Source organism: Muscardinus avellanarius (genome assembly GCF_963383645.1).
Source record: "Muscardinus avellanarius genome assembly, chromosome: 1".
Lineage (NCBI taxonomy): Eukaryota > Metazoa > Chordata > Mammalia > Rodentia > Gliridae > Muscardinus > Muscardinus avellanarius.
This window is the reverse complement of record NC_137786.1, coordinates 120385139-120398354: the sequence shown is the minus strand read 5'-3', so window position 1 is coordinate 120398354 and position 13216 is coordinate 120385139. Positions and strand designations below refer to the sequence as shown.

The 13216-nt window shown below is 38.2% G+C and overlaps 1 protein-coding gene across 1 annotated transcript in view; it reads left to right on the top strand.

The window, feature by feature from the left end:
* Positions 1–4903, top strand: part of TBCEL (tubulin folding cofactor E like) — a gene marked incomplete at both ends in the record, with an annotated part of 32496 nt that extends 27593 nt beyond the window's left edge. The window contains one exon of the mRNA XM_080714156.1: positions 4585–4903. Within this exon, the coding sequence (XP_080570282.1) occupies positions 4585–4903 (319 nt within the window). The remainder of the gene's footprint in view (positions 1–4584) is intronic.
* Positions 4904–13216: the final 8313 nt, after the last annotated feature.

The window sequence follows — 13216 nt, the reverse complement described above, 5'->3', positions numbered from 1 at the left end:
TGGTGAATATTTGTTAATAACCAGATGAAGATACTGATTGGAAAAAATACCAGTTGAACTAATTAGTTTTGAAGACTACTTGGTCATCAGAAACCAAATAGACACTCTTAAGACTATCATTTTGGGAAGACATTGAACTGTTGCTAAGAAAAGCTCAGATAATTCAAAGTATGCAGCTATACTTCAGTCTGGATGGACTTCTGAGTAATGAATAAAACATCCAAGCCAGAAGGCTAGAAAGAAATTGCCTTCTAAAATTTAGTGGACATTTAGAAAGATCATGACTTTTATGTTTAGCATTTTTTTCTACTTAAAGACACATGTAACTTTTCAGCAATATATCCAATGTGTATAGTGAATCACAACTTCTTTCATTGTTTCTATGTAATAGTGAATATTTCTAATAGTGCAATTCAGAATCAAACCATATGCAAAATTCTGCTGGCTTTACCTGCAAATTAATAAGTGTTACATTTAAGGTTTAAGCCAGTAGAAAGAAAGTGCAGAAAATGGTCATGGTGATGGTACAAAAAAAGGTTGAGAAGTTGTGAAGGAACAAGATCACAAAGGGCCTTTTATAACCAATGTTGTCTATTGCTGCTATAACAATTTACTTTCCATTAGTGGCTTAAAACAATACCACTCATAAGTCTGTGATCCAGTTTCTGGGATCAGGAGTCCGGGCATGGTGGATCTCTGCTCAGGGTCTCTCAGGCTGAGGTAAGGGGTCAGAAGGCTGTGTTCCTTATCGGAGGCCCTGGAGAAGTGTCGGTTTGTGGGTTCACACAGGATAACATAATTCTCTTCCTTCCTGTACTCTCTGTTGTTCTCCATCTTAAAGCCAGTAATGATGCATTTAATCCTTCTCTGCTACTAACTGGGGAATCTCTTTGGTTTTCTCTTCTGCCACTAACTGGAAAAACTTGGTTTAAAGATTAGGCCCACCCAGATTTGGGGGTCTACCACAATCACATTAAAGAGTTAGGGCTTTCATCTGTGAGTGTAGTGTATTTTTAGCAGAGGAGTTAGGTGATCCAATTTGTTTTACAGTAATCACTTTGGCAATCATAGAGACAAGGAGATTGTTTTGGGGCCAGCCTGAAATCATGGAAAGTCATTAGCTATTTTCAGAGGAATCAGATTTCATGCAGTGAATAAAGTGCTTACAAAGTCTTTGGAAGGGCTGAAGGAGCAGACTCAAGCCATCTTCCTAGGACAGTCTCTAGAACGGTACCATAGAACTGACCCCCAGAGGACCATGCTTCTGTCCTTGGTGCTGACCACATGTCCTTAGCTGTGATCCAGAGGTTAGCATGCTGCTGCCAAGGCTGTTGACTCCAGGAACACATTGCTTGAACTTTAGCCTGTCATTGGGATGCCTCCCTCTGACTGTTCCCACACTGTGTCTCCTAGGTTTCTACCTCCTTCAAAACAGTGACTGTGACTGATAGAAGCTAAATCTCATCTGCAGGGGAGTGTGGGAAACACAGTTTTCAGCCATCTGCAGTACAGGAAGGCCTGTCAGGAGGAGATTGCAACAGATAATTGAGGAAAGTCATTTAGTTTATGCATCTGCAGAAAACTGGACTAGTAAGAATAGTGACTTGAACTTATAAGGCAAGAAGGCAAAAGATCTACAGATAGAGTTATTTAGGAGGAGTGTTTATAATATATATTAATTGATTGAATGAGAAATGGAGAGGGGAGTCCTTAGGAGATGAAGGAATTAGAATGATCATCGAGTTTCTGGCTAGCATAACTAGCTATTTTTGGTACTGTGTACTGAGATATTAAAGACAGGAAAAGAAGACGATTGGAAGAAGCAATGAATTATCTCTAGCATGTTGATTTTAAGAAAAGTTTCCTATTCTAATTTATAGGTTAGTTAACTTATAGATGCACATGATCATTTATAGACTGCATATGAGTCATAATCTTGTGCAGAAATGTGTTTGTGGTTGAGATTAATTCATTTGCCTATAGTGTCAAGTATAAGTGAGTCTAGGATTATATAATAATATAATAATAACATAGTATTATATGATCTCATTTTATGTTTAAATAGAATTAAGGCTTGCCACTAGTTTATTAATCTCATTGTTGAATAATTTTTGGGGGGTTACCTATTCTGTAAGTCTTTCTTGTTTCAGAATATCTGCTTGCTAAACTTATTTCTAAATAAAACTTAGCTCCTTTTTTTACTTATTTATTTGATTAGTGATGTTTATTTTCTGTTCAGTTTGTTTTAGTCACTTAACACTGTCCCTTTGCATCTCATTCCACAGTTTATCCTTTGGCTCTTGGACTTCTATATTCATACACCTTTTAGTTTCTGAATTTTCAAGTGTTTGTGGGGCATTTTCTTCTCTTGGTTATTTATTCTTTCAGATTGTGTTCTGCCTCTGCTTTCTGCTTACTGATGTCCTTGTTTGGTTTTTTGTTTTGTTTTGTTTTGTTTTTGCTATGTGCTTACTTGCCATTTTGTGTCTTTGCTTTCTTGTTTATGCTTAAAAGTAGGCACTTCTTTCTAGACCATTTCTTTGCTGAAACAGCATGAGCTAATTCTTCTTGACCCTTTGCCATTATTTCTTTTGTCACTCTGAGGCAAATTCTGAGGGCTGGAGTATGATTATTGCCTACTTTTCTATAGTCTAATGGAAAATGTCTCTGGAGTTGGGGATCAACTTTTATTTGATCACATGGGTTCTGCTGTCTTTTCTGAGATTTTGTTAGATTATCATAATCTTTTATAACCTATTTGAAGGCATATGCTAGGAAATGGGATAGGGGAAAAGACACTCTTAGACTGTGAATCATTTCACCTTTTGAGTCTGGAGCCGTGGATAACTTCAAGCCCTCATAATTTTACTTTTCTTTTGTTTGGGATTTTCTGTCTTGCTCTGTTTTTATTTGCTTGCCTTGGCTAAAATCCTGATATCCTGGCACAGGATATAGAGGCTTCTGATCAGGCTTCTGTTTCAGTCTGCTCCTTCTTTAATCTGGCTGACTTCTTAGCCCTCTGGGCCACTTTTCTTTAAATTAGAAACTGTTATAAGTATGCTCAGGATTTTGTTTCTTCCTTCTTCACAATGGTATCTAGGGGTTGAGTTCAAACCCTTGGTTAGCTGAACCACATTGTACTGAGATTTTGGTTCCATTTAAAAGGTTATGACAGTGAAATTGTATTTTTTCATCCCTTTAAAAATTAGTATTTTTGGCTTATGTCACAGGAGACGATTCTGTGATTTGTTGCATCATACCAACACCTTCTTTAATAAATTCCACCTAAGTAGATTTTAATCTTATATTTTCTAAGAGATATGTGCGTTTTAGTAATATGAGCCTCAGAGTAGTAGGGATATAATGTTAATTGTTTTATTTGTATACAGAGTTCACAAATTATTTATCTGTTACTTATTTAATTCTTATAACTGTCTTATAAGGAAGGATGGGCAGGACTTATTATCTAAATTTTACTAATGAAGAGACCAAGATCCAGAGGTCTGAGGTGCCAAGCCGCACAGTAGTTATGAGATGGAGTTGAGACACTGCAGTGAGAGCCAGAGCCATTTTATCCTGTACTCCACTTGAAGGGAGTGAACACTTCAGTCCTGAAGCACAGGTGTCTTACTGTGGCATTAATATTCCTATAAGCCTTATTTTGATACTGATTTACTGAGTAAAAGCCAAAGGTGGAGTGGGAGAGCCTGACAAATAATCTTATGTGACTATGGTATTGTGATCTATAATTAACTTCAACCTGTCTGAGATATTATAAAACTAATAATGTCTTTTCCCACCCCATCCTGTGTGTAGGAAACTGCCCAAATTCCTCAGTAAAATCAGACCTAGATCTCCTAGGGCCGGCAGTGGCTACAAGATTTTCCACATGGGAAACATGGCCTTGTAGGCTCTTTTTTCATATCTGTAATTCACATTTGTCTTGTATGTTTTTATTTCTGCTTTAATGAAAAAACTTGTTCTGTTTATTACCCACTTTATTCCCTCAAGAATGTATCCTTGACTCTTCCATAAATTCCTTGTATTACAGTTGAAGCTAGGCTGGAACATTTGAACAAGGTTTTGCTGAAAACTGGGTTAATAGCTGATACACATGTTTTTGGCTACAAGTTATGGTTTCTCGAGGCATCAGAAATTGCTGGCCTACTTATTTCTTTCCATTAATTACCAGGGAACATGTGCTTAGATTTCTACCCCCAATAATACCCAAGAAAGCAAGTTCTGTGAAGAGATGGGCTCTTTCTTTCTCTGTTATCTTTGTAGCACTTTTCTGGGTTCTGTTTCCTTTTTAGTTCATTCTTATGCAGGACAGGCCTGGTGACCACCTTTAAGAGAAATGCTTGCTCTAACCATAAGGTGTGGTTGTACTGTGGTCTCAGCAGGGCAACCATATCAGGTCACAGAATCTTTAACATATATACATACATAATGTACACAAATAAATAGAGGGAATTGTACTAGAATCAGACATTAGAAAGGTATTGAGAATAGCAGTATATTTAACCTGTTGTTTAGAAGTCCATAGCTCATCGTTGAAGCTGACACTTTTTTTTATCCTTCTAGGTATCATGAACTGATCACAAAATATGGAAAGTTGGAGCCTCTGGCAGAAGTGGACCTAAGACCCCAGAGCAGTGCGAAAGTAGAAGTCCACTTTAATGACCAAGTGGAAGAGATGAGCATTCGTCTGGACCAAACAGTTGCAGAACTGAAGAAACAATTAAAAACTATAGTGCAGTTGCCCACAAGCAACATGCTTCTCTACTACTTTGACCATGAAGCACCCTTTGGCCCAGAAGAAATGAAGTACAGCTCTCGGGCTTTGCATTCTTTTGGCATTAGGGATGGGGATAAAATCTATGTGGAATCCAAAACAAAATAACCTCTACCAGCCTTGTAAAAATGCTCATAAGGACTTATTGCAGGGCATTTGGTTCCAATGTGGTTTTCTTTGGGAGGGAGAAGGTTGTTTTGTTGTGTTGTGTTTTGTTTAGCATTGGGAGGGGTTTTGTATATTTTTTCCCCTAGAATGGGTAGGGGCCATTTTTGGTATTTTCTACCACAGATTTCTTTGGCCTAGCCAGCAGAATTGGCCGCCTCTCCAAGTTATATGCCCTCTCCAGTACACATGCCCTTTCTCAGGAGCAATGACACCGAAACCAGCTCCTCACTGTGCTCTGGGGCTTGCCTGTGCCGGGCTGCCATTACCCGTAGGCACACTCATGAAGACAGCAGCAGCAAAGTAGTCAGGAGGGTGTGTGACAGTATTGAAGCCAGGAGGCCGGGACGTGCCGCAGGAGGCCAGCACTTCTTGCTTGCAGGGCTTCCTTTCCCCTCCCTCTCCCTCCTGTCCTTTCTTTGGTTGAGATTTTCACTTTGACTTGTGTCAGCACATTTTTACCACATAGTTTAATTCTGTTCAAAATTAACTTCTCAAGTGACTTTTCTTCCCTCGTTTTTCCCTTTTGAAATAATTTCAAGTGTTTTAAGCATTTTTCAACCTGATTCTGATCTCAGGTACTCAGTGAGAACCTATCAATCTTTTTGGATCCTGAAGAGAGTAGCTGGAGATTTCAAACTTCAGGAAAACTTGCAGTTACTCTGGAAACACAGCAGAGCGGTCCAGTTTCCTTATCTGTGTCGTCCTTCCTGTTCCATCAGTCATTACTTCTGTAACACGAAATATGTCAGATTCCAGAGTTCTGTCATTGAATATATTTCCTCATAGCATCTTTTTCCTTTTTGTCATTTTAAACTGCTGAGAATAGAGGCCTGACTTTATGAAGGATCCAGTTGAGTACTGGGTGTATATGCCAGGAGAGCTGGTACACTTTCCACGGTGTGTGAGGGAGTGAAGTAGGAGAGACGGGAGAGGCTGCTTAGTGACTTTCCTCCCTGTGCCACCATCAGAAGCCTTTCCTCTTGCACTTTGCACTAAAGGTAGGGAATCTCTCTCAAGGGGAGTTTTGATTCCCAGTACTTTCTTTGGATTTTGTAATGTAGTGACTGAACAGTTCTTTTTGTTTCACATTTCATTTCATTTACTTCTGTAGAACAGCTCTGCTAATCTGTGAGTAAAGTGTTTAAGTGCGCAAACTTCCAGATTGCCTCCAAGTCCCGTGTTTGGCAAAAGCACATTTAAAGCACTTTCCTTTAAGTGATAGTCCCTTGCTACTCTGAAAGCTTTTTGTTCTTCTGTTCCTTGTTCATCAGATGTAATCCTTTTATTTAGTATGTGTCTTTCTTGGCCCACCATTTAGGGGTGGGAATCTTGAAAAGTACTTAGCATAAGCAGGGCAGGAGGTAGGCAGGTAAAGTGATTTTCAAAGAATGCAGTTACCATCTGATCGCATATGGCCTTTTGACCTTTGTTACCTGATTCCATCCCTCCTACAAACTTAATTTCTTATGAAATTTTTAGGTAATTCTTGTAAATTCTTCATGTATGAGGAGTTGTGTTTATTATCGCTACTTTTTAAATTTTCCTATGCCATGTGGCAGATGTTTATTCTCTTAATGCACTTCAGGTTCAGTATCTGTAAAGCCTTTGACTCAGGCCCACTGAGGCAAGTCTACATTCACTGTAATATTAAAGGTGGAAACCAAAGGGTTGGAGAAAGATGAATGAGGCCTATTCTCCTTCTGCTACAGTCTTTATCTTTGAAACCATCAAAGTGAGCAGTGGAGAACCAGGCTGGATAGAGACAAGAACAATTATTTTGCAATCACATTTTCCTGACAGATTTTTGGAAATAGGAAAGAAGCGTGGCAACAATGTCATGAAGATGAAAACTGTGGATGCTTTGTGTATATGCGCATGAGTGCAGACGTGTTTGCGAGAGGACTGTGTAATTGAGCCCGTAGCTTTTGTCAACCTGGGAGACAGATGCGCTCTTATTTTTTGAAGCTGTGTGGCCCTGACTGTCCCACAGCAGAAGGCAGAGTGAACACTTACGCTTTAATCATAAGTGGAGTGGTCACAATGAGATATTTTATATATGACAAAGTTTTATGAAATGCTTTTTTACTATTCGAGACCTGTTTCTTCTGCTACTGCAGAACACAGTGTTTACCCACTGGAGGCATCATTCTTTACTATACAGTTGCATGAAAAGGGAACTTCTCATTTAATTCAGCTAACATGGTTATTTTTAGGGCCTTGTAATTGATGGTTTTAATAATTGCTGAATAATTTTTAAGAAAATATAATTACTGATCTTTTAGAGTTACAGAACAGAAGTAAATGAGAAAATCTATTTGAGCATGTGTACTTAGAGATTCATTTGGGTAGCTGAGTAAAGATGCTGCTTTTGAAATAAAATTGGTGCTGAGTAGACACTTGTAACCAAAATTATTTTTATGACAAGTCTGAAAGAAAGAGGGAAGAGACCATGGACCTTTAAGTCTACAAGTTAGGCATAATGGATTGTCTATAGCTTATTCATATTTTAATATTGACTTTGTTCAGATTCAATGGGAGCATATTACTGACATTTATGAGGCAAAATGCTGTCATAGCCAGTATTATAGATATGTTACTTTAGGCACAGTGTATAGAACATACCTTTTATAAAACAAATTTTTTTCAGTTATGAAAAAAGGAAGCAGTAATAAAAGAAAGCCAAATGAAGACCAGAGGTCCTTTCTACATGTGGGTGCATAGCTGCTGAAGCCAGAGTTTTTGAATTTGAATTGTTGAAATACTCGATTGCTTAAAAAAAAAAAAAAAGTCCAGAGTATGTATCTTTCTTGTTGAAATTTTTGTTGTGTTTGTAACCTCTTGACACCATTGCCATGAACACCTAAGAAAGCAGTAAAGATCATAAGCCCCTTGTTTTTTAAGACCTTTTGGTGAAAAGCCTGAACAGAAGCCCATGTACGTGTAACAGGGATGAATGTTATGATGTTAGATTTTTAAAAATTGTATACTTTTGAAAAATGAAAGTTCAGTTCTAACTATATTTCCAGCTGTGTCGCTAAGCGGGCAGTGTAGGAACAGAGGATACAAGTTGCAGCAGAGCTGATAAGCCTTTGAGGCAGGGCACACAAACTTCTACTAGCACGCATGCGCGTGTGGATCCACTCACTCCCTGGGAAAGTGATGCTCCAGGGCATGTAAAACATGAGTTCAGAATGCCAGATTGTTCAAAGCAGTGTCACTTTTGTTTATGAATTTGATTTTTCCCTTCGTTTCACGTTAGATTTGTGCAAACAAACTGCTTTCAAGAACACCCAGAAGCCGCGTGTTGCCAGCTGCATCGTGAACACTTCTCGTCTCCTAGGTGCTTCCTTGAAATGTGCGTCCACTGTAGTGGGGGGAGGGCTGCGCTCTCAAGGCCCTTCATTGCCGGGGGTCTCCTACAGCTAATGGAAATATATATTTTATTTTAAGATATAATTTAAACATGAAGGTCTATTCTTTGCACTTTTTATTAATATATATATATATGAATATATAGAGAGAATCTTTTAAAAATTAAAAATCCAAGTCCATTTTCTCTTTGTGTTCTGATTTTTTTTGAGTAGTGAGTTAAAGGTTTATGTTTATTTTCATGAAGTTAAAAATAGACGTCCATTCTGTGGTTCAGTTCTTTGAGAAATTGGCTAACGCTAGTAAGAATGTGACTGTTTTGAACAAATTTGATCGGGATTTTGCTGAAGTTAAAAATCATAAAACATGAATTTATAAGAAATGTATTATTGCTTTTCTGTTAGCAAAACTGAATACTTATAACATGCTTTCTATACATCTTTTTATCTTTTGAGGATAAAGCTTCTGCTTTAAGATATTTGTCACCACTATTTTAAGTAAGATTGAAAATCTCATTTTGGTGAAATAAAAATTTGCCAGTTTTTATTCAAGGGCTACTTTTTCCTTTGAACAAATAAATTTCTGTAAGTATTGCAATTTGGGGCATTTGAACCCTACCTGCTTATCAGTAATTTCTTGATAAGCTATTATGAATTAACCTTGTATCAAGAATTAAAGCCCAAAGACTGTACTTTATTTCTATTTTTAAAAGACAGAGTCCACGAACTTCTCTCATAATACTTCAGAAATGTTTTAAGTATCTAATCTTTTAAATTTAGGATTATTTCTGCCTCCTATTCAAATTCCAAAGAATTGTAATTTTAACTTTTTGTTAAATTCTATTAAATTGCTATTTATCATGAGCTTCTCTGAATACTTACAAGGTAGACATATACCTAGACATTTCATATCTGTTGGACTGAAAAAAATGCCATGACTGTCTCCAGTTATTTAAATGCACCAGACATAGAAGAGCTGACCTTTCAAGTTGTGCTTCTCTTTCTGCTTCTCTGGAGACATTCCCATTTGATCTCCACAACCACCTTGTGAGGTCTATGCTGTCATCCCCATTTTCTTACTAGTGAGGAAATTGGCTCATAGGTTAAGTAACTTGCTGAAAGTCACACATTTGGTAAATGAGACCAAGGCCAGGATTCAGACACAAGTCATGACACACACACTTGATAATTCTGTTGTAATACCCGGTGCTAACATTCTCTTACATGCCTCCCAACACACCTTCATTGTTAGCTCCTTGATATCCATTCATTAAGTTGATTCACTCTGTGACAACATCGCTGATGTGGCTGATAGCTTTAAGTTCAGATTCGGGTAGGCCCTTGTGCCAATTCCATGTCTCCTGTTCCTCCTCCTCTGAGGAGCATATTACACTTGTGATGGATGCTGTCGACAAGAATAAGGGAAGCAGTACGATGAAGCAAGAAGACTGACGATTTGGTTTGAACCTGGGGATGTTAACAGAGCCACAGCACATGGTTTCAATAGATAGTCAAAGGTGAGAAAGGCTGTCCAGTGCCAACTCAGACTGTCAAGGAGGCCTGGTGTTCCAAGTGATTTTAACATTGGAACATTGGATAAAAGAAAAAATGTTTATAGTCCCATGAGACCTATCAATGGTTTTGTTTTGGAAAAGAGCAAGACTGACTGCCATTGTTTCTCCTTAATAGTAGAGAGGGGACCTCATGAAGAATATGAATATTGTTTATAAAATAGAGGAGATAGTTATAGATTATGGTCTACAAGATCTAGATCTGTCAAAAACGTTAAGACACAACTTCAGTTTGTGGAGTCTTTGACAGACTCCCTCCTCACCCTTGAACTTGCCTTAGTCACTCTAAGTAATCCAGGTAAGGTGTTACATAAGAATGAAACCAGAGGAGCAAGACAATAGTTAATACACACTAAAGAGAGAAATTTTTACAGAATACATTTGTGGACAGAGGTCAGCCTGACCACTGTGAATGAATACAAGGCCAGTATGAACTGCCTTGGTTGTGTTAAAAGCTTGTTCGCTTTGAATTACAAATTTAGAGTTTTTTAAGATTTATTTATTTATTTATGGAACTAGGGGGTTGAATCCAGGGGCATTCTACCTCCCAGCTACACCCGCAGCCCAATTTTTTTATTCTTTATTTTGAGATAGGGTCTCAATTAAGTTGTGAAGGGCCTCACTAAGTAGCCGAGACCGGCCACGAATCTATGGTCCTACTGTCTCAGCCTCCCAAGTACTGGGATTACAAGCATGTGCCACTATGACCAGCTTTAGATTTAATTTTTTTTTTTTTTTTTTGCAGTACTGGGGATGGAACCCAGGGGCATTCTACCTCTGAGCTACACCTCCTGCCCTATATTTTATTCTTTATTTTGAAACAGGGTCTCGCTGAATTGCAAAGGGCCTCACTAAGTAGATGAGGCTGACCATGAACTGCGATCTTTCTGTCTTAGCCTCCCAAATGCTGGGATTACAAATGTGCCACCACGCCCAGCTAGATTTAATTTTTAAAGAATATTTATATGGTTCAAAAAATCAAACAATATAGCAAAGATACTCTTTGAAGTCCTATTCTATTGTCTCTGTTCTATTTTTATTTCTTATGTGTTCTTATGTGTTTTCCCGGAGTTTACACAAATAATATGAAATAACAAATTGTAATAATGTAATAATAGAAAAAATATTCTGATTCCTCTTTATATAACAAAGTTGGAATATTTTACATTATCATGTATCTTACCTTTTTGCTTTATATATATCTTGGAGATTACTCTGTAATAGTGCATAGGGGAACCATTGCTCTTTGCAATGGTTCTATATAAACATTCCTTTTGTAGATGACCATAATTTATTTAACCAATACCCTATTCTCATTGACATTTTTTCTCTCAATTTCTCCTCCCAGTCCTAGTTTCTTTGTCTTTTTTTGTTGTTTTTTTTAATATTTGAAATTTGCTGCAGTAAACCACATATGTTCTTTTATATATTTTGAAATGCATCTTGTGACATACATTCCCATACATTTTGATGCCTGTAGAATCAAAAGGACAGCATTTGTGATTTTAGTAGATATTGCCAAATTGTTCTCCACAGGGATTTTTTTCACTGATTTTGTTATTTGTTACATCCTTGCAAAATTAAGGACCACACTGTTCTTGGGCTTAAAGTGGTCTCTGGGTGGTGTAAGTAAGGTAGACTTCTTCCCAGTGGGGCATGGTAAGTCTAGGAACTTGGACTCAACACATGACAGGTACATAAGCCATACATAGTGTCTCTTAGATGAGCCACCTGTCCTCTTGCACCTGTATTTTTAATCATTAGAAGGGAGATCCCACTCAACAGCAGAAGGTGTTATGTGTTATTTATCCTTAACTTCGTCTGAGTACTCACTTCAGACGAGCGCCCCAGTCATGGGTTAATTGCCCTGAAATCCCATGCTTACTGTATATAATGAGCTTTCATCAGAGCTGTCTCTTGCCTTCCTGTGAAATCCTTAGTGTATCTATTTCTCTCCATTTCTTTTCAACTTTACTCCTAATATGCTGGCAAGGTTATTAAAATGAGGCCAATTATGACTTGTTGTAATGTCAGTTTACTTAGAATTAGCTATGATAAATTTTTGCCTAGAGATACTTCAGTTGTTTTCAATATTTACATCCTTTAAATATCAGAGATAAGTACCTTTTGTTACTGAGTGTTTAGATCTAGAAAATATTGCTAACTAGTAAATAAGCACTAGTAAGTGTAACTAAATGTAGTTTTCAAAGAGCTGACACCACACTTCTCATATTTATTAATATTAGCTTAAACCAGATTCTGGAATGAGTAAGGATAATGCAAAATAAGTGTAACTTGCAGGTACAAGGTATGCTTTAAAAAGATGAAGTCCATGCCGGGCGTGGTGGTGGTGGCGCACGCTTGTAATCTCTGCACTTGGGAGGTAGAGACAGGAGAATCACGCAGGTTCAAAGCCAGCCTCTCAGGCTTAAGAGGCCCTGTTTCCAAATTATATATATATATTAGGTCTGGGAGTGTAGCCCAGAGGTAGAAGGGTTCCATTCCCAGTACCACCAAAAAATATAAATAGAGTCCAGCAGGGCATGGTGGTGCACGCTTGTAATCCCAACATTTGGGAGACTGAGACTGGAGGATCGGAGTTTGGCGGACAGGCTCAGCTATTATGGAGGCCCTTCGCAACTCAGTGAGAACCTGTTTCAAAATAAAGAATAAAGCCGGACGTGGTGGCGCACGCTTGTAATCCCCACGCTTGGGAGGCAGAGACAGGAGGATCGCGCAGGTTCGAAGCCAGCCCCGCGTGCTGGCTTAGGAGACCCTGTTTCCAAATAAAAATGTAAAAAATAGGTCTGGGAGTGTAGCCTGGAGGTAGAGGGCTTCCAGGAACCCCAGTACCACCAAAATAAATAAATAAAATAAAATAAAAAGTAAAGAATAAAAAATAGGGCAGGGGATGTAGCTCGGAGTTTGAGTTTGAATGCCCCTGGGTTCCATCCCCAGACCCCCCCCCAAAAAAAAAGATGGATTCCCAAAACAGTTTTACAGTGTAAACTCCTGATGTGGTCACTGATTATTGCCATGATACTTTAATAAGTGTGAAAATTTTTAGAAATATTACATCAGGTTATTAAAAAATCTCTTCAAAAATGAAAAATCATCCCATTTCATGAAAGTTAACCTAGAGGTCCAGGAGTGGAGATTAAAGGCAATTAGGAAGGCTTGCTTCCAGATGGGAGTTCCTGAGAACCTTCTCATAGCAAAAGCTGCTGCTGTTTAGAGGTCCAGGAGGCCAGCTATACTTTCTCCATCACTTTGTCCACTTGAGGGATTCCACTATGGAGGCATTACCCTCTAAA